The sequence below is a fragment of the Phocoena sinus genome, chromosome 2 (assembly GCF_008692025.1).
Source record: "Phocoena sinus isolate mPhoSin1 chromosome 2, mPhoSin1.pri, whole genome shotgun sequence".
Classification (NCBI taxonomy): domain Eukaryota; kingdom Metazoa; phylum Chordata; class Mammalia; order Artiodactyla; family Phocoenidae; genus Phocoena; species Phocoena sinus.
This window is the reverse complement of record NC_045764.1, coordinates 124631609-124654821: the sequence shown is the minus strand read 5'-3', so window position 1 is coordinate 124654821 and position 23213 is coordinate 124631609. Positions and strand designations below refer to the sequence as shown.

General features: G+C 33.6%; 1 protein-coding gene across 1 annotated transcript; it reads left to right on the top strand.

The window, feature by feature from the left end:
* The first annotated feature begins 611 nt into the window (after positions 1-611).
* LOC116748622 (MAM domain-containing glycosylphosphatidylinositol anchor protein 2-like) lies at positions 612-18329 on the top strand. The gene is made up of 4 exons (XM_032621739.1): positions 612-618; positions 3788-3918; positions 15169-15274; positions 17948-18329. The coding sequence occupies exons 1-4, from the start codon at positions 612-614 to the stop codon at positions 18034-18036; spliced, it is 333 nt and encodes a 110-aa protein (XP_032477630.1). The 3' UTR covers positions 18037-18329.
* The last annotated feature ends 4884 nt before the right edge of the window (positions 18330-23213 follow it).

Sequence of the window (23213 nt, the reverse complement as noted above, 5' to 3'; positions counted from 1 at the left end):
AGAAAATCAGGCTCGATTAAAGATTCCACAGTATAAAAAGAGGCTAACATGCACACAGTAAAAAAGCACATATTGTTGAAGAAGAATTACTGACAGTTCAGGGGAAGGCAAATTTGTACAGTATATGCTTTAGATTTTCAATAAAATTGGAATATGAACTTTATGAGACAAAAAAAGATAAGAATGTTAAAACAGTGGACCAAGAAAAGAAGGAACTGGATAAAAGACTAAAATAAAGGGGAGCTTGATGAGATCAGAGAAGAATGTAACATCATAAACAATACAGCTGGATAAAGATGACATTAGAAACAGAAGAACAGAATCTACACTATGGAAAATAAATCAGTACCAAGGAGGTACTGATTTTATTTCTTACACTGAAGGGGAAAAAGATAGATGATAATAGATTCTGAAGCAAAAAGTGATCTTGCAAAGTGGAAAGATAAGAAAACAAAGCTGGATAAAGTTGTATATACATGCATTATTTCTAAATACAATATATATGCATTATTTCTAAATATAATACTAGCAAATTAAATCAACCATAATAAGAAAATAGTAGTCCTATACCAAGTAAAATTATTCCTGTAATATAGTCATAGTTCGACATCATGAAATGTACTAATATAATCTATTGCACTGAGAGAGAAATAGAGAATATTATTTGAATCTTGATAGATAATAAAATATAGTGAAGATAATGTTTGAGACATAATTTATGGTTTACATACTTTAACTCATTTTAATTTTCCCCAAAAAACTTATGCTAGTTACTATTATCATCATCACTTACCTGATGAGGAAATTGAGGCAGAGAGATTAAGAGATCAAGACAAGGTCATCCAGCTAGAAAGTGACAACTATTATGTGAAGAATGTAGATTTTTTTGTTGTTTAAAAATTGGGTATTCATATTTATACATTTGTGTATAATATGAATACACGTGGTCTTATGTATAAAGAATTAGACAAAATTGCTCTAAAAATCTGAAGAATAAACTACTTTACACCATACAATATTACATATGCAGATATACATTAAAAAAAAAACTGAAGCAACATACAGCAAAATACTAAGGAGGCTACCTCTGACTGGTCAATTTAATGATGATTTTGTCTTTTCTGCTTTTCAGTATTTATGTGCCATACTCGCATAAACAAAAACACAAACAGCAAACATTCTCAATGGTGAAAAACGGAAAGCATTTCCTCTAAGATCAGGAAGAAGACAAGGGTGTCACCTCTCGCCACTATTATTCAGTATAGTTTTGGAAGTCTTAGGCATGGCAATCAGAGAAGAAAAAGAAATAAAAGGAATCCAAACTGGAAAAGAAGAAGTAAAACTGTCACTGTTTGCAGATGACATGATACTATACATAGAGAATCCCAAAGATGCTACCAGAAAACTACTAAAACTAATCAGTGAATTTGGTAAGGTTGCAGGATATGAAATTAATGCACAAAAATCTCTTTCATTCCTATACTAACAATGAAAGAGCAGAAAGAGAAATTAAGGAAACAGTCCCATTTACCATTGCAACAAAAAGAATAAAATATCTAGGAATAAACCTACCTAGAGGAGGTAAAAGACCTGTACACAGAAAACTATAAGATACTGATGAAAGAAATCAAAGATGACACAAACAAATGGAGAAATATACCATGTTCTTGGATTGGAAGAATCAATATTGTGAAAATGACTCTACTACCCAAAGCAATCTATAGATTCAATGCAATCCCTATCAAACTGCCACTGGCATTTTTCACAGAACTAGAACAAAAAATTTTACAATTTGTATGGAAACACAAAAGACCCCAAATAGCCAAAGTAGTCTTGAGAAAGAAAAATAAAGCTTGAGGAATCAGGCTCCCTGACTTTATACTATACTACAAAGCTACAGTAATCAAGATAGTATGACATTGGCACAAAAACAGAAATATAGATCAATGGTACAGGATAGAAAGCCCAGAGATAAACCCACACACATATGGTCACCTTATTTTTAATAAAGGAGGCAAGAATATACAAAAAGACAGCCTCTTCAATAAGTGGTGCTGGGAAAACTGGACAGCTACATGTAAAAGAATGAAATTAGAACACTCCCTAACACCATACACAAAAATAAACTCAAAATGGATTAAAGACCTAAATGTAAGGCCAGACACTATAAAACTCTTAGAGGAAAACATAGGCAGAAAGCTCTATGACATAAATCACAGCAAGATCCTTTTGACTCACCTAGAGAAATGGAAATAAAAACAAAAATAAACAAATGGGACCTAATGAAACTTAAAAGCTTTTGCACAGCAAAGGAAACCATAAATGAGATGAAAAGACAACCCTCAGAATAGGAGATCTTCTGCCCATTTTTGGATTGGGCTGTTTGTTTTTTTGATATTGAGCTGCATGAGCCGCTTGTAAATTTTTGAGATTAATCCTTTGTCAGTTGCTTCGTTTGCAAATACTTTCTACCATTCTGAGGGTTGAGTACTAAGAAGACTTTTGCCTCAGTCTTCTGAAGGAACCCTCATGCACTGTTGGTGGGAATGTAACTTGATATAGCCACTATAGAAATCAGTATGGAGGTTCCTTAAGAATCTAAAAATAGAAATACTATATGACCCAGCAATCCCACTCCTTGGAATATACCCAGAGAAAACCATAATTCAAAAAGACACATGCACCCCAGTGTTCATAGCAGCACTATTTACAATAGCCAGGACATGAAAGCAACCTAAATGTCTATTGACAGAGCAATGGATAAAGAAGATGTGGTACATATATACAATGGAATATTACTGAGCCATAAGAAGAAACAAAATTGTGTCATTTGTAGAGATGTGGATGGACCTATAGAGTGTCATACAGAGTGAAGTAAGTCAGAAAGAGAAAAACATATATATTAACTCATATATGTGGAATCTGGAAATATGGTATAGATGATCTTATTTGCAAAGCAGAAATAGAGAACAGATGAATGTATACCAAGGGGGAAATGGGGGTGGGTGGGAGGAATTGGTAGATTGATATTGACGTATATACACCATTGATACTATGTATAAAATAGATAACTAATGAGATCCTACTGTATAGCACAGGGAACTCTAGTTAGTGTACTGTGGTGACCTAAATGGGAAGGAAATCCATAAAAAAGGGAATATATGTATATGTATAGCTGATTCATTTTGCTGTACAGTAGAAACTAACACAACATTATAAAGCAACTATACTCCAATAAAAATTAATTAAAAACCAAAGATGTCAGCAGAGCTGCTCCCTTATGAAGCCTCTAGGGGAGAATCTGTCTACTTGTCTTTTCTAGCTCCTAGAGACTAACTGTATTCAGCTTGTGGTTCCTCACTTCATTTTCAAAACCATCAGTGTTGCATCTTATCTGTCTTTCACATGACCTTCTCTCCTGTATCAAATCTCCTTCTCCCTCCACTTAAAAAGAAAGATATATGTGATAATATTTAGGACCCACTCAGGTTATTTGGAATAATCTTCCCATCTCAAAATTCTTAATTTAATCACCTCTGTTAAGTCTCTTTTGCCATATAAGATAACATTCACAGGTTCTAGGGATTAAGATGTGATCATTTCTGGAGACCTGCCACATATGCCAGGCGTCCTAAGAGCAAGATTGGAAATGAGAGGGGAAGAGAAGAGGAGACACTGGAGTGTTCTGTGAAATTTCATTTTTAATAATTTACAAGTGTTCAGTCAAGAAGAAACAAACATGAAGCCAAAGCAAATATACAAAATAAAATTTCATTGTTATTTTTAGGTGTTTTAAATGTTTATCTACGTTTGAAAGGGCAGACAATGATAGAGAATCCACTGTGGTCTTCAAGTGGGAATAAAGGACAACGATGGAATGAGGCACATGTTAATATATATCCAATTACTTCATTTCAGGTAAGAAAAGAGCAATCATGTCTGCAGATATATTTTTGCACTTGAGCATAATGTTAAAGGCAGATCTTGAGCAAAATTAGAATGAGTATGCAAAAATTCTGACATGAGCATCACAAATATCACATGATTAAGTTTTCCTTTAGTTCTAAAAGTTGTTTTATAAGGAGAAAATGTCCTTTTCTCTTATTAATTAACATCTATCAAGTAATATGTTTGAATAATTGTCTATCTGAATTCAAGTGATTTGCCTGGAGAAAACATAATTTGTTTCTATAAAATCGTATGTGTGTATTTTTTTCCTTGAAGACAAACAACATAGATTTTTATAATAAAGGAAGCTGGATGATCAATTCTCAATTAATCTGTTTGAATTTTACTTGATGGAATTTTGTATACTTTAGCAAAATGTGTCTCTTTGAGGTAATGTCATTTTAGTAATTTATTACTTTGATTATCAAAGTTAGAGAACTTTAAACAAGTTACTTTTATTTGTTTTTATATAGAAAAGAAGACAGGCTTAGATAGGATTAAGAGAATTAGCTGCAAATCTATAATAAAAATTTAAATGATTATAGCAATGGTCATCATGGCTAGAAAAAGTTTTTCATAAACTATTTTAGTGGAGAAAATAATGTAGTTTTAGTGATTTTAGTAACTTTATATATGTATTTTATATACTCAGGCTGAGTATGTTTTTCTACTGGGGATTTCTTAATTGCATTTCATGGCATTTAGTAAGGGTATAGAAATTCAGAGAGCTTCAATTATGCCAATTTTCAATTGGTGGAATGCTATCTTCTTGTAACTTAATCTATAAAATTCTAATGACTGATTTATAAATTACACTTCTAAAACTAACCAGGATGATAAAAATGCACTCATTTTTTCACTCTGGTAAAGAATAATGGAGTAAATCCTAGCTGATTATCTACAAACACATAAAAGCAACTCAATTCATAGATCCTAGTAATTATTTTGTTTCTATGAAGAATAAAATAATTGAGTAAAAATGAATAAAATAAGTTGAATAGAGAACAAAAAAGAATAAGAAGAGAGAATTAAAAAGTTGAATGTAGGGCTTCCCTGGTGGCGCAGTGATTGCGAGTCCGCCTGCCGATGCAGGGGACACGGGTTCGTACCCCGGTCCGGGAAGATCCCACATGCTGCGGAGTGACTGGGCCCGTGAGCCATGGCCGGCGAGCCTGCGCGTCCGGAGCCTGTGCTCCGCAAGGGGAGAGGCCACAACAGTGAGAGGCCCGCATACCGCAAAAAGAAAAAAAAAAAAAAAAAAGTTGAATGTAAAGCAACATATCATTAAACCAATTAAACTGGATGACAGAACTCCAAAGCATTACTGATAAAAGTAACCTTAATATTAAAATGTACATACCCCTATAGGCATCAAAGAACCTTTCTTTCTAAAAAATGATGTTCTTCTAGACATATTTTTGCTTCCTATGTCACTGCCTTACCAACACAAAATTATTAAGTCAAATACATATAAAGTAAGTATTTAAGGGACTAGTTATATTGTTTCCTTCAGGATAATCCTTTATTGCCATAGACATCAACTTAGTAAATATTTATTGAGTACCTTCAAGACAATCATTTATTGTCACAGACAACAGTACAATAAATACTTATTGAGCCACTACTGTGTGCCAGGCACATTGTTAGCCATGAAGATTTCATAGTGATTGTTTACCTCAGATTGGTGGAAATACACATTTAAACACATACATCACGTACTATAATAATTCCAGTAATAGAAATATGCACAAGTTTCTATGAGCACACCTAATCAACAAGAAGAGTATGGAGGAGAGTCAAGAAAAGCCTGTTATATGGGGTGAAACCTGAAGAGAGGGATTGCAAAGTAGAAAAAGGTCTAATATTAATATTGCAGCAGAGTTCAGAGTAAACCAAGACATGGAGGTCATACATCACAGGATTTGTCAGAGAAACAGAGAGACGTTTATCTGGAATTTGGTACACAAAAATAAATCAAAGACTGATGTGAAATGAGGTTAAGGAACCTCAAGAGCATAGACACTGGGGAGTTATGGAAAGATTTTACTCAGGGGATGACATGGTGCATCACTTAGGTTGTTGTATGGAAGATGATTCAAGGAGATAAAATCGGGCCAGCAAACCAGTTAGAACACTGTCATAAAATCCACATAAAGGATATTGAAAGGACAAACTAGGGAAGTGGTATGAAGAAAAGAGGATGGTTTCAAGATATACTTAGGCATAAAAACTAGCAGAACATTTTTATGTTGGGAATTTGGGAAGTAGCCATGAATGACCAAGAAGCTTCTAACTGGGGTGTCTTGAGTAATGTCTGTTACTTTATCCATTACCTTAAATAACAAAAAGAGGAAAAGAGACAAGCTTCAGGGATGATTATGGTTACTTCTATTTTGGACATGTTAATATAAAATGCCTGTGGAATATCCTCTTAAAGGTGTGAAGAAGGTAGGGCTTCCCTGGTGGCGCAGTGGTTGGGGATCCACCTGCCGGTGCAGGGGACGCAGGTTTGTGCCCCGGTCCAGGAGGATCCCACGTGTGAGCCATGGCCGCTGGGCCTGCGCGTTCGGGGCCTGTGCTTCGCGGTGGGAGAGGCCACAATGGTGAGAGGTGCGCGTACCAAAAAAAAAAAAAAAAAAAAAGATGTGCAGAAGGTTATTGCATATGTTTTTCTGAAGCTTTGGGGACAAACATTTTTGTAGGTCATTAGGCTGTATGTGCTGCCTAAAACTCTGGGAGTGGTTGATATTTCCAAGGAAAAGTGTACATATGTGAACAGTGATTAAAGACAGTGGAACCACACAGAACACTAATCAATCATTAACATGAACTGTGGAAGAGGAGCTTGATCCTAAGTAGTGTTTTTTAGAGTTATAAGGAAGGAGATCCAGGAAAGTTTGGTGCTCGCAGAATTGAAAGACTGTGATTCTCAAATTGGAAAGGAGGTCAAGTCCAGTACTTGTCATTACAGAGAGTGCCCACTCTAAAGAAATTTGCATAAGGTAGTAAGGAAATTGGGAAAACCACCATCTTATCTAAAATTATTTCACTATTCACAATTTATAGAATAACCTACTGTCTTCACATTCACTAATCATTTCTTTTGCAATGTCTAATGTGCTTTCAGTCCTACTCAGTGTATTTTTCATCTCAGCCATTATACTTTCCATCTCTGTAAGTTCAATTTGAGTCTTTTTAAAATACATTTCATGTCTTAAGTTAATGTTTTGACCTATTAAATCCAATTATAATAACTGTCTATGTCATTGTCTGCTAACGATATCATCTATGCCAGTTCTTGGTTGGTTTGATTATTGATGTTTTCCTCATCTTTACAAGTCATTATTTTCATGCTCCTTTACTGTTTGTTAGTCTGACTGGATGTCAGACATTGTAAATTTTACCTTCGTAGTTGCTGGGTATTTTTGTGTTTCTTTATAATTGAGCTTATTTGTGATGTAGTTTAGTTACTTGGAAACAGCTTGATAATTTTTGTTTCTGCTTTAAGATTTGTTAGCATGAGACTAGAACAGTGTCTGATATCAGGCTGATTATTTCTCAATACTGAGGCAAAAGTCTTCTGAGTACTCTACCCAATGCCTCATGAATTAGGTTTCCCAAGTTCTGTGTTAGCTGGGCACTGTTATATTAAATGCATCCCCCTGGGTCTTTCCCAGGTCTTAGGCAGTTTCCTCACATTCAAGGCCTGATCAGGACTTTGCTGAATACTTGAGGGGTACCCTCTGCAGATGTCTCTTTCTCTGCAATTCTTTCTTGGCCTGTATTCTACCCTGCATACTCTAGCTGCCTTGGATTCCTGGACTCTCAGCTCTATCGCCTCAACCCAGATTATCTACCAGGCTCTACCTTTGTTCTGCTTTCACCATAGTCTATAAATTCTGTATAGGGGCAGTCATAAGGTAAACCTTGTTTGATTTCTATCACTCAGGGGTTCACTGTTCTTCATTACCTGATGGCTAGTGTCCTGAATACCATTCTTTCATATACTTTGTCCGGTTATTTGGTTATTTCAGTTGGGAAGATAAATCTGGTTTCTGTTACTCTATCCTGGCTGGAAGCCAATCCAAAAATGAAGATTTTGAATCAATGAATTTCTAAAACTATTTAAATTACCAATGGGAAATGAAGATAAATAAAACCATATTTTTATATTGGATCTCTAGGTCCTTATTTCTCTGAGATATTTCTAGGTCCATTGGCTAAGGACTTTCATTTCATAAATCTTGATTGTTCAAGGAAATGCAACTGCACCATCCTACCCCATTTTTAAAATTTAATTTTGTTTTCAATTTCTTGTTGTTTTCAACTTTTTTCAGACAAAGTATATTTTCTTCAAAAGTCATTTATAGGGCTTTCCTGGTGGCGAAGTGGTTGAGAGTCCGCCTGCCGATGCAGGGGACACGGGTTCGTGCCCTGGTCCGGGAGGATCCCACATGCCGCAGAGCGGGTGGGCCCGTGAGCCATGGCCACTAAGCCTGCGCGTCCGGAGCCTGTGCTCCGCAAACGGGAGAGGCCACAACAGTGAGAGGCCCGCATACTGCAAAAAAAAAACAAACAAACAAAAAAGTCATTTATAACTATCAAGCTTTTCAAAAATCTTGCTTTGGTATATGATGCCTACCAGAAAAGCATGGCAAAGAAAAGTATAGAATATATTACTGTACAGATTAAGTTGTGAGAAGTTTTAAACGTTATTCAAATGTAGATTTGTGGCATTCTAGGATGTCTTTAATTCAAGTGGAAAGGTTATCTCTTACCTCTCAGAATTTTAAATGAAATATAAGTGATTTTGAGACTCTGTTACATTGACACATTTTATGATTTGTTTGGAGTTGTATGCCTTCAAATTAGTTTGATCCATAAACCCTTTAAAAAAACAACCACTTGCAAAGTTCTTTGTCTCAGTGTGTCCAATTAGTTTGCTTAGCTGAAAATCAAATTATTGTGTAGTACTTTTTCAGGCAAATAGAAGTTTTCCTCCTACTGAAATTTCTTTTGGGGCTCTTTTTCTAGAATTAATTTAGCATGATCGGTACTTGTGAGGAAAATATATTTAGCTGGATTCAGAAGGATTAGGGAAAAAATTTCCAAAAAAGTAAAATTAATATGGTGTTAGTCTTAGAATGTCACTTTTATTTTATATCCTACACCAGGGAAAATATTTAACTATCCTTTTAAATGCTTTACTTCTTTCACAGTACATTCCAAATGTTTTGTGAGGGAAAAGTATAGAGACGTTATAATACTGTCTTTACATTTTCTTAGGTATAGGCGAAAAGAATTCTGGAGATCTTCTTATATCCTCATTTAAAGATTTGAAAGTATGTTTTGAGACAATTTATCTTAAATCACACAAATCCTTAACATTAAATATGGATTGGGAAAGAGATTATAATGCTCTCATTACATCATGCTGCCTTTATATATTTCTATGAATAATAATAATCCAGAAAATATCATCCTCCTTAGTAGACATTACATGCTCACATAGATACATATCTGACATTCTAAGCCAAATTCCGGAGCAATTATAAACGTGATGATGGCTCCTGAAGTAACTATTGAAAACATTTTCTAATTGCAATTCACAATGAGATCTAGTTCTTTTTGTTTTTTGCCAACAGTCAAAATCTCATGTTATTATTTCAGATTAGAAGCTTTAACAACCAACTGACATTTATCCAGCAAATTGGACTGGCAGAGTCTTGTGAAGTTAAACTCAGTGTTAATATTTATATAGTTTCTCCAGAGAAAAAGCTTAGGCTACTCACCTGGTTTATTATGTTACCTCTCTTCAAATCTCTTCTGTACTGGTTAAGGATAGTTCTGCTCTTTACAGGTAAGAGGGAAAAAATAAAAATAAAAATAAAGGATAGTTTAATTATTTGCTGAACCAGTAATAAAATAAAGGTAAAATTATTAATGTTAATAGCTATTTTCAAATTTATTCACATCTTAAAGTTTTTCCAAGTGATGTACACTGTCAGTTTTCAAACTGCATTCCAAGACTTTGGCTTTGCCTTAGCAGTAATGATCAGAAGCGATGTCTCTTGTCAGAAAGAAAACATTTGCAGAGGCACTATTAATGTTGAGTCATCATCAGAAGTGTGTTGTAGTCTTTGACTCCCCATTTACTTTTACTCATTAGTGCTACATGTAGCTCTTCCTCCCTTTCTGAGAAATTATATTTGAACATAAACCTTTACAGCATCATCTGTATCTCCCTATATATTGACATCTATATCTACATGCTTTAAAGCATTATAAATAAATGTAAGAAACTGTCAATTGAAGAATTGAAATAGTTTTGTGTAGTGTAATTCTAATACAGAAATTCACGTACATTTTTTAAACTCCCACTTGCAGTTACTCACCAGGAATTAATTTTCTGATCATGCAGTATTTCTTGCATATTAAATTTGCTGAATTGCAGGCACACACTGTGAAAACGTTACAATTTTAAACTTGTTTCAGTTAAGGGAAACCATTTTAAGTAAGATCAGTGTGATTATGTGAGAAGAACAGGTTTTGCACAATTTGAACACTCTTTTTAGGAGACCTAAACGTCAACATTTTCTCCCTGAGAATCTAGATGCCATTAATTCGGTCTTCAAGGCAATTAAGCCAAATGCATTTCAGAAGTATTGAAGAGGAAAAGAACATAGTCTTATCCTTGTAATGTAATTGTAGTCAGAATCATGATGGTACTTCATTAAAATATGACATATTTAATCTATTAAACTAGAGAGTGTTTCTTCTCTGAGTGAATGTAATTCAGACTTTTTTCATTGCATACAGATCACATCTTCCAAGTTGAGATACATCATATTATAATGGACTGTTATAGTTTCTCATCTTTGTATTTGAGAAAAAAGATGTTTGTCACCAAGGATTTATTTTTAAAAGCACTTGAAAGTTTGGCCAAGGTACATTATTTAAATTTAATACCTATGCATTTTATTTCTGTTATCTATCTCATAGTCAAAAACAATATAAGGAGAAAATATCCCTCTAGGTCTTCATCTCAAAGCCGTTTATAAGTCTATTAGAATCTATAAAATCGTGTTATAATAATTCTAGTTGGAGTTAAGAGCATAAACAGAACAATGCAATAAATATTTCTTTGTATGAGTCAAATGAGTTAAAAAACAATCTATATCTTCCCAATAACAAAGCTTCTGTGGAAATTAAAAGGAAACAAGACAACAACTACGCAGTACCTTTTTCTTTCTTCATGTTCAAATAGGACCCTGAGGAAGACTACGGTATTTCTCTAGCCTATTGGATTGGATTCCCTATCATCATAAGATTTCAAATATATATTAAAAGTACCAATTATATAACTGTGCCAAGAGTTTGATTGTCAAAAGTTATTTTTATCATCCCAGTAATAACTACTACTAATTCTCTGATTTATTTCTACACAATAACTAAAACACTGCTATGCTTGGAAAGTAATCAAATTGCTTTATTCAGAGACAAACTGTATTATCTATAGTTGTGCAGATAAATGTAAATAATAGATTTACAAATCAATCAGCTTTTATTACTGTAACACTTCATCAGGATCACCGAGGGATGAAGTATTCATATAAAAGAATGTTCTAGATAGAGGCAGCCCTCTGTACATAAGACAATTCAACTTTTGTTGATTTGTATTTCTGCTGTTCAGCCAACTACACATTTGCGGTCAACATGTTGCCAGTAGGCAGGCAGCACACATATTAAATTCCATCCGTCAGTCTACTCTCTGATGTTTACCACCAAAGTCTCCCCAACACTCCCTCTCAATCTGACCACAAAAGAAGGGTGGCAGCATCCTTCACAACCTCGCTGCTTCAAGACTTTTGTTTTTAGCACAAGCCTAGGTTCAACCTTGGGTTTTTGATCAAGCTGCACAGCGAGGCAGAAAGAAGGAAAGAAAAAGAAAATTAATAGGAAAAGTAGGAATGTTTAATACTTTAAAGTCAGTAACAGAAGTTTTGAAATGCTTTGAGCAATGGCAAGATCATTCCAGGGAAAGAAGCTTTGAAAGGTTCAGGAATGATTTTGATGATTTAGACATTTTAATTTTGAATTTTAAAATAATGCCATTATTTTATATTGACACTTATCTCCAGGTAACAGCAACTTATTAAGTGAAAATAATTGTGTACTTTAAATAAGAAAAACTGTGGATAATTTTATTGTCTACTCACCTCTACATACCTAAGATGGAAAAATCCATGTCTCTCAAGCGTGTTCCTCCAGCATCCTTCCCAATGCAAGGATTATGACTTCAGCTTCATCTCTTTAGATTTCAAGTGTGAGCAGGTGCAGAACATTCTAACCTACCCGTATTAGCCTTTTCACCAACATCTCACTTCGCACACAAATCATACTGGAATGCAATCCTCTTATCTTTGCCATGGCCACATTACAAACCCTGTATTCTGTTGTACAAGCAGTGTTTACTCCCTTTCTCTTTCTACTCCATCTCTTAAAATTAAAACTCTTGGTGTTTGAAGAGGTTTCCTCTTCACCATACCAAATTTTTTCTGACTAACACATTCTTATTCCTGCTTCCTTCCAGAATTAAACTTGACTGGGAGGGAGAAATCTACATTTTCTTCCATTCAGTCCTTTAAAAGAACTGCGTAAAAGAAAAATTTGTGATGACAGCCCTCCACTTTCATTAAGTAAAGTATTAGTCTTGGGGGCATGGTGGAAAATATTTGATTTTGTGGAATCAGACTCTTACAGCATGAATCTTTGAGTTCTGACTTTCTCCAAGATAACATTCCATTCATGTTGTTATCTTCAGGAGAGAAGACTCAGCATCACATGACTGAAACTAAGAAGGGGGTGGGAATACTATTGATTTACTCTTAACATTGATTCTCTACCAGGTAAGCAGCACATGTCAAAAAAAGGAAAAAAAATACCCAAATACTTAAAAACCCATGGTTAGGAAAAAGGCGATGCCTTCTCACAGATAGACTGCTGATAGGGGCAATTTATAATGACCCTAAAGAACCATATAATAATTGTGTGTAATAATCAGATGAAATTCAGCCTTGTTCATCTCAGCCTTGTTCAGAATAACTGAAAATAATTTTAATGTCTAACAATAACAATACATGCTGGTTAAATAAATTTTGTTGCATCCATGACATGGACTATTCTGCAGCCATTAAAATGACTTCTCCTTTTCCAAATTCAGTGCTCTTGAATTTTTATACCATTCATTTTTTTTTTTTAAATCTTCTCTCTTGCAATTTAAATAGTCCTCTGAGGGCTGTGTAGCCACTACCCAGATACCTTCCAAAACACCACCGTAAGTCAAATGCAAGTTATCATTTCCAGGCAGCCAAATTAATGCTTCATTCCTGATTCCATCTGAGGATGGAGAATTCATATACTGCCAATTTAGTTCTAAATATTTTAACTCTGGTTTGCCATTTTATTTTGGCTTCAGTGACAAGACAAATTGGATGCCTTTCAAAGAAATGGTTTTGGACACTCTTTATTAACATACTTATCTCAACATAGGTAAGCAGGAAACCCTCTCTACACAAATTAAATATAATAATAAAAACTTCCCAAATCTTTTTCTCTTATCAAATTTTTTCCTATCATGAAAATTATTCTTATAGACCATATTTAAGTGGGGGAAAGGACTCAATACAAAAGGTGGTAACTAATGCCTCTACTCTCCTACTTAGAGATTTCGATTGATAAAATTATGATAGCATATCAGAGAACAATGGTAGCCTTCACAAAAGTAGTGTAAGTTCTCTTAAATTCATCACAAATTTGCCTTTAAGGAGTCATATTAAGATACTTTGAAAAACAAAAATTTTGGCATTGATAAAAACAGACTTTTACTCCAATTTGTTGCAGTGAAATAGACTAGAAATTGTATTAAAATGCACACATTAGTTTGATGTTGAAAACAGTTATTAGGCTAATTTTTCTTCGGAAAAAACAAAGTAGGTATTTCATTTTGGTATGTAGAAATTTTTCTGGGAATATAATCACTACATGCATAGGTTATTTTTTAGTATCAAAAGAATTAAAAGGTTTTACTGGAAGCAAGGAGTAATTGTGATATAAGACAAAATTTTAGAAGACTCTTATTTCTATAAAAATGAAATAAAAATTTGCTAATTGGGGCTTCCTTGGTGGCGCAGTGGTTGAGAATCTGCCTGCTAATGCAGAGGACACGGGTTCAAGCCCTGGTCTGGGAGGATCCCACATGCCGCGGAGCAACTAGGCCCGTAAGCCACAACTACTGAGCTTGCGCGTCTGGAGCCTGTGCTCTGCAACGAGAGGCCGCGATAGTGAGAGGCCCGCGCACCGCGATGAAGAGTGGCCCCCGCTTGCCACAACTAGAGAAAGCCCTCGCACAGAAACGAAGACCCAACACAGCAAAAATAAATTAATTAATTAATAAACTCCTACCCCCAACATCTTCTTTAAAAAAAAAAAAAACTTGCTAATTGTCCTTATATTGACCTTGTATCTAGAATTTAGTGTTAAATGGAGACTTATTTCATTCATCTATTCTTTCAACACTAATGTCTTACCTCAGTGCCAAACACTGTTCTAGATACTGGAAATTCAAAGGTCTGCCGCTAAAACACTCAACATAAGTAAACCCATAAATATCTTCAAGGGTTTAGAAACAAAGCATATGGGGAATATGATGAATTTATTCACTGTATTTGCAAGAGATCAAACAGTTTTACAGAGATGGTAAACCCTTGCTCTGTGCTTCATTAAACATAATACTGTCGCAGTGAAACCGGAACTCATTCATCCATAAAATATTTCTAGAAAACCAGTGTTATGGGATATGTTTAGAAAACATTGGAGGGAATCTATTTCAGAGAAATATTTCAGAGAAAAACTTTTCTTTACCTCTGAAAACAAAAAGTGATACGATTTGTAATAGTAGCTGCTTTTATTCAGTTAAGTTTAGTTTTGTTTTAAAATTGACACAGAGCTTGTCATATGGAAAACTATGCTATACAAGGAAAATCCTATTGGTTTTGTTGAGAAAGTTTATGTTTTTTGCAAGTAAGAATTCTGAAGGCCATCAATAATAAATGATGCCAGGATTGTTGTCAGTTTTAGGTTTGTTTCCTCGATTTCTCAATAAAAATTCATCTGCACATCAAAGCCCTACATTTAGGTTTGTTTTATTCATATTTGTAGCTCATTTTTGAAGGTATTCGAGGTCCTGGCATAGAAGGTGACATTGCCATTGATGATGTATCAATTGCAGAAGGAGAATGTGCAAAACAAGACTTAACGACTAAGAGTAAGTGTCTCTTCTTGGATCAGTTGGTGTGATGTTAAAGTAACGTAATGACAAACTAATGAGGTCTAATTGTTAAAAACTAATTTATTTTTAGTTTATTTAAAAATTTCCTATGCATGAGACCCTAAAATTTTAATTATATTTTAAAATCAAAGTATTAAATCTGATGGTAGGCATTTGAACTCAGTTATTTGACCTAAAATAAAAGTAATTTTGATTTAGGTCTATGTAAGGCAAGCACACTTTGGTTTTTAATTAAGATTTTAAAATATTCTTAATTTATATTATTAATTTCAGAGGGTTTTTTCACTTTTATTAAAATATTTGGCTAATCTATATACTCAGCACACATTTATATAGCCATGGCTGTTTTTATTCCTCCGAGTTTATGAATGTATTTTGTAGGTCTAACTTTTGCCAACCATTTTAACAGATTCAATATTGTGAAGAGCCTTAGTATATATATTAAGTAATGGAGCAGCCTAATTCTTTGCTGGTATAATTAATCTCCTTATACCTGCCTCACAATCTTGTTTAGTAATTTGGTTTCACTTTTTATTCTGGTTTGAATATTATGGTATAATGATATCTTCAAATTGTATGTTTTTCACCAAAAATCCATTTTTAGTAAAAGAGCTATAAATAAAAAATTATAAATAATGCAAAAAAGCATCAGAATTATGTGTTGGGCTGTTTCTTAAAATCCTCATTGTACTATTCATGTGAAGGTGAGAAATCTAAAATTATACTTATGAAAAATTCTTCTTAGTTGAAGGATTTTCGTAGGGCCACCTAGAATCTTTAATTTTGTGGTCATTTAAAGAGGTTTCAATCAAACTAAATACATACAAATAACTCAATTATTTAGCACTTACAAAAAGAGCATGAAAATCCACTTTGTATAAGTCTATAGCAAATCAGGGTCTTTGTTAATTGAGTACAGTTAGTGAGAAATTATATCAGTCTGGATGTTGAAAGTCATTTGTACAACTACCCAGTGATTGCTCATATGAACTGACATTTTTAAACATTGTTAGGAGACAAAAACTAAGATTGTACATAACAATGAGCCATTTTGCTCATAGTTTTCACCTTCTTGTCATTACACTTAGCATTTCAAGTAACAATTTTAGTAAAAGTTTCTCCCTGTGTCTGGCTAATTTTTCTTTAGAAAACCAGCAGCTATATCCAAATGAAGTAAGTTTGTCAAATGCACAGAAAAGCAAGCATTCTTCTCAGAGGAAAAAGGGATTTCTTTTGAATTTCACAACATGAATCAGTGATAGTAACACACACTATATTAACTGAAGATAGTTACCATCTGATAAAGAAATCTTACATTTTGATAATTAAATCACTGAAAATTAGTATAAATAGAATTAAACTTTCCAAATGAGGAAAGCAAGAGAACATAATTTACTCCCCAAAAAGGAGAAAGCAGAAATGTAGCCACAGTGAAATGACTATGAAAACCCATAGGCACTTTATTGTTATACAATAGAACATTTTCATAATCAGTTTTCTTCTCTTAAACTACTAAATCCAGGAAAAAGTGTGACTATTTCAAGTAAGATATATCTATACTTATTGGAGGTATTTTTATTTAGCCTCTGTAAATCAGAGGAAACAATTCTAATTGAACAAAAATATTTTCTTTGGTATGAGAAAATACTCTGCTACATTTGTATCTCTTTGACTATAACTTATTAAGTCCATTTTGATGAATAGTGTTTGTGGAATATTAAATTAATGTTAAATTCTAAGTACAAACCAGCGTGGAGGCCAAAGGCCTCTTCCTAAACTTCTCAGGCTTCCACCCCCTCTCCAGTAGTAAATGTAGTACTATGGCCACACTATCAAAAGCTGAGACTGTTTGTCTCTCATTTTCAAAACCCAGCTCACTCCTAGGTGAGAGCCATTTTGTAACTTAAGGTAGGTTAATGAATTATTGGGCTTGCCTATGTTAGTCCTCCTAGGTAAGCTATACCTTCTAAGAGGTATCATCTGTACATGAATTTTACTCGAAATACCAGCTACAGTAGGAATCTCAAGGCAGATTGGTGAAAGAGATTTTTTAGTTAGAATGGACTTCATAGCACTTTTAAAAATTACACTAAGGAGAAAATTATTTACCCAATTTCTAGATAATAGACTGATCCTGATATGTATAATCCACTGTTTGCAGTAGTTAATTTCTCCACCCATAACAATCCCTACCAGGTTTTCATAAAGGGTAGTTTTTCTCTCAGTGGTCTTTAAGCTTAAACATTTCTGAAAGCTTTAAAAAAAAAAATGAAGCTGAACTTTTAGATTTTGGGGAATTTTCTATGTGTGCATGCCTTCATGTGGCTAGCAGAACTCTGAGGTTGAGCTCAGCCATAGACTCACATAAATATCTTCTGAACAGGTTTTCGTAGCATAGCATATCAATTTAAAATCTGAAGATATTTTAATTTTATCAAATGTCTCACCATATATTCAAGTTATTTTCCTTTTCACTTGTCTTGGAAGTGAAGCTGATAAATAAAACAAACCAAAAAACAAGTGTTTTCCAAAAATATCTTCCATATACTAAAATTGTTTTATTTGTTCACCGAAGTTGTATTGGTAGCTACATGGAATACTTACTCTCCTTTTTAATGATTTCTTGGCATTTACTTCCCTTGTCTTTAGATTCCGTTGATGGTGCTGTTGGAATTTTAGTACATATATGGCTTTTTCCGGTTATCGTCCTCATCTCTATCTTAAGTCCTCGAAGGTGACCTTACCCTGGCAGAGGCTATAAAAGATTCACCAGGCACTGGCATGAAGAAAGAGTCTTTGTAAATGGACATTGAAAAAACAAACTACCAAAGATTCCTCCACTGACTACTGACTCAAAATAAAATAATAAAAACAAATTTTTTAAGCACTGGGGATAAAAAGACATCATGGAAATATAACTTATTCCGCACTACAAATAAAAGAAAATCTTGACCTGAGTAGAGAAGAGACCTTCAGGTGCTTTTGTGGCTAAAAAGATTACAGCGTCATCTGATCATCTGGTTGAACTCGAGAAAAAAAAAAAAAAAAAAAAGCTATAGAAATCCTTGTCAAAGCACAAAGTCATGGCTGGTTTTGTTTCAAATGAATAGTTTGCTTGTTACCATGGAAACCTAATGGCCTGCCAACAAAAACCTCACTGTAAACAGGGTACGTGAAGAGCTGGCATTTATTTTCCTTTTGAGAAGGTTTTGCATAGAGAATTAAATAAATGTAGGCCCTTTTACCTTTGGCTGTTACCATTCCTTGAAAATAACCTGAACTCAGAATTATTTACAACATTCTTCTTCCTCCCCACCTTATCCCCATCCCACCTTTATTATTATTATTTGTTTTCCTCCCATGGCTAAACTAGATAACTGTATGCTGTCTCTTTCTGCATGCACTACTATCCAGGATGGTAAACCTGGGCTTACATATTACACAGGCTTATCGGAGTTTGCTTGCGGCCACTTGAACACCCAAACTAAGTCATCTGTTCCAATGAAGAAACCAAACCATCATCTTTTATAAATCGCCATGGAAACCAAGTGCCTTCAATGAAACAAGCCTGAATAATTTTCAACTCAGAAGTTTGCACTGCTAAGAGTGGTTTGTGTAAAACTGTTTTATAAACAAACTACAGAGCCTAAATGTGCAAATTACAGGCAAGACAACGAAGCCGCTTCTGAAGAAGAAAGGACCGAAGCTGCTGCGTAAGCCCATGCAGACAAGATATTTGTTGTTTGACCTCCTAGACAGCCATGGCCTTTCGGCTTATTGTCCATTAGAAAATAACTTCCATTGAGACCAGACATGGGAGCAACACTTTTTTCTTCCAGGTTATTAAATGGGTCAACCAGAGCAAAAGGTTGTTAAGATAATACTTAGCGCAGAAGGTGGTAAAACAGGAGTGATTTTTTACTCTAACCTCCATTTGAAATGAAATTGGCCCTAGCTTTAGAGGGAACAAGAAAATGTTTGTGATTGCAGTACATACAAACTCTACAGTGGAACTGGGCCTGAAAAAATCTGGCTTTATTCTAGACACTGAGGGTAATATGCCTCTGCCCTTTAGTCAGACTCTGTGAAAATTGTGAAATATTATTTTATTATTTTACCAAGATTAAAAAACACTTTTACAAAAAAACAAAAACCTGTAAAAATGATTTTGAGCTACCTGAGGACAAATCATACCTTTAACCAGCCAGTTTTCCAATGCATTGTAAATTTCACTTAAACCTGTTGGTTATGAAAATTTGAAGATCTTTTTCCTTAAATTATCTCAGCTTTTAACTTCATTTAAAAAGACTTTTGTCTAAAGAAGAATATTATTATATGTTCTTTCAACACCCCAGGATTAAAAAAAAACTGATTATGCAAGTAATTGGGATATAAGTATTAAATTATAACATTTGCAAATATTAATATAAAAAGCACAACAAAATGTAGTGGAAAAATGACACAGCTTGATTTTTTAAAAAAAATAATTCTGTAGAAATGTTTGTGCAAATTCAGTAATCCAACTTAAAAGATAATTTTACAGCTATGTTCAATAAAGCCTCTTTCCAGGTAAGGTATGAAAAGCAGTATGTGTGTTTGTTGAACGATGTTCACTTATCACCAAAATGAGACTAGTTATACAATTTATTGGTTATGTCTCCATGGGATAAATCTTCAGTGCTTCATATAATTTAATGTCTGCAGGAAGAAATTTTGATAGGAAATCTCTGATGCACTCTCCCTTATTTGTAATAGTTGTAAAAAAAAGTCAAACTTTTGAAAGTAAAATATGAAACAAATATGAACTTGGAATTTAATGTGTATTTTCATAGTTAAAGAGGGAACCAGTCTGAATATCCAGGTAATGGTAGAATTGAGCTAAGCCATGTTCTTTAAATTAAGCAGAATAAAGAAATGAATTTTATAACATACTGGAACAAATCAGGCATATTGAAAGAATTTCAAAATTATAGTCACCCATCTATTTTATCAAACCAAAGAGATTAAAGTAAAAATATTCAAGGCACTTAGCTTAACATTTACTAAATCTCCCTTCACCTTGACTTCCATTTTATGTGGCAACTAACCACTTCTCTTCACTATCCCATATTAGCGGATCATATTTTGAAATTGATTTTCTGCGTACTCATTTCTGATAATATCATTGAAAATGTTCTAGATCAAAAGAGAGGCTTAACTCATTGCCGCCTTCTTTCCCTGATCTTTGAGTGAGGCTTTTGCAAAAAACAAAAAAAAAAATCTACATTCAGCATATTTGGATATACATGTGTCCTTTCCAGGAAAATAATCAAGTCTTTTCTCCTAAGTAACCCTGCACAAAGAAACTGCTGTAAGCAAAAGATTCAGTTCTACTACTAAACATTCATAAAATACTAAAGTCTTTCCATAACCTTTCACACAGTAAGAATACACAAGGCTTCGGAAGTTCATGAGAACCGGCTGGTACTTCAAAAAGTAATTTTGATTAAATGTTTGAGAAATTGCAGATGAGTACCAAGAACAAAGGGGTAAATCAGAAGAACTGCAAAGCAATCAACTTTATTGATATGGTAATAAGTTAAAATATATAACTTAAATGGGTTCTGGATAACTTATATAAACGAGCATACTTAGAATCAATGTTTTTCACTCCAGAGCAAATGTTTAGTTACTGTAATTGAAAGGCAATGGATAAAAATGCAAAAATTTTTTAACAGTCAGCATATGTGAAATGTAAATTAAGTATTCCCTTCTTTAATATTAGTTATAATAATGACAACCTTAAAGCACTTACATGTTCACCAACTGCCTTCCTTTTCCTAATACTTTTTTGTTTATGAGTTGAAATCTCCAATGTATTCCTCCTTTTCCTTTTTGATAACACATTTTAAGTGTAATTGATGGCAATATTTTGTTGTTGTTGTTCTTTCGTAGGAAGGCATTAGGCAATGGAGCTTTTAATTTCCTGGGAGAAAGATTATATCATGTAATCTCCTACTGCCAGTAGTTGATCCCAATTAATTAGAAGCATTACTTTTTTTCATCAGTTCAGAGATGATTGTTTCTCCACATTTTAACATCTCTGCAATCAGGATATTTTAATTATAATTAGCAGCATTTCTGTGTAGTGATATATAAAATAATAGTGCGTCCTAAAAAACATGGCATCTTATGTACTGAAATTCACCAATGTTACCAGAAGTGTCAAATCATGCCCAATGTTATTACTTTTCAGTAGTAATAATAGCCCCTTCGTATTTGTAGGATTATATTAAATACTCATTGAATACACATTATTTAAAAATAACATAACTTTTGTGCTTTTTAAAAATCTGAGTCTTCTCTTACATGCATTATATACATACCTAGCCCTGCTTTCTTTCTTTTTCTTTTTTTCCTGCTACCTATTTTTTAGTTCTATTATGAATTACAGTATGCCATGTATCCCTGGATTAAAATTTTTTCTGGTTTTATGTGATTCATAGCACTTAGTAGGTTAGAAGTTTGGCCTGCCATTAAATTTTCTTTAAGAGATTTGAAAAATGCATGGTGCATTACAATGTCATGTAATAGGCTAAACTAATGGTACTTCATTTCATCTACATCACAGCATCAACTTTGACATAGCAATGAATTGTGATAATTATAATAATGAGAATTACAAACCAGCTGGTCAGTTACATCATGTTACAAATGGTAAAAAATAATGCCATTCTTTACTTTTATATTTTAAAGTATGACAAAATATGAATGACAGCTATACTAACTTTTCACCAAACATGCATTTTTATTTTAAAGACTTTATAATAAACGTATCTGTCAAAATGTGTAATTTGAAGAACAATTAATTTAGTTCTATCCTTAAGACTGTATGAAACTGGCTGTGGTGTTTTTCATGATCTATTTTTGTTTGTTTTGATTAGTGATTTGAGATACTGGTAGACTACATAACCTGAGTTTGATAGAATGCCTTCAAAGGATTCTATTGAATGCATGTTCTTTATCAAAAAACTTTTTTTTAAATGTGCCTTTCAAAGATAAGAGCCTCTCAACAGACATTTAAACTGGAAAAATTTTATTCCGAATTCATTTTCCTCTTGGGTGATGATGACTTCTTACTAATTGCTTCATCTGCGTCTCAACAAAGCAGAAGGTATACTCTTCTTGCAACTGGGTAGTTGATGTCAATGAGGAGTTATTGCATTTTCTGTGAAAACAATAAAATCATAGGGTTCAATCCCAAGCTATTTCCTTTCCGACAATGTTCCCTTTGTGGTTAACTAGCTTACTTAGTTTTCTTAGTGCTTATTTTTAAAAAGCAATGTCTCTGACATTTTCTACTTCTACTTAGAAAAGCTACCACAGAATGATCAGAACTTCTTTTCAAATCTGGTATAAAAAGTTCTCTGCAGAGTATCCATAATATTTATAAGTAAATATATATGTTATTACATAGAAAAAGTATGACTTAAAAACTTGACATTTTAATGTGAAATATGCCAGTTCAGAATCCATCTATCATAAGTTTATGTCTGTTTGGAAACAGAAGTGAAAGTTAGGGAGAGATAAATATTCCATATATTTGTATATGGACTACTTTATTGACATTATTAATATAAAGCTTAATAAATTATTATTGGTGATTTCATTACCATGAACCTACATTGAGTATATTGGAATTAAGGAATTGGAATTCAAAATTTGAATAGGGCAGGGGTTAAACTCTGGGTAGAAACTGAAATCGTTTTCTTAAAGGAATATTTACAACTGATTGAATTTAATTTCAATTGTACTAATTTTCCATAAGATGAGCTAAAATGTATTCTTATTTTTCAATAAAGTTATGGGAAATTTTATGAAATGGGGATTAGCATATTAGTTTCAGTTTGTTTTCGTATGGCTTTTAATTGTTGTC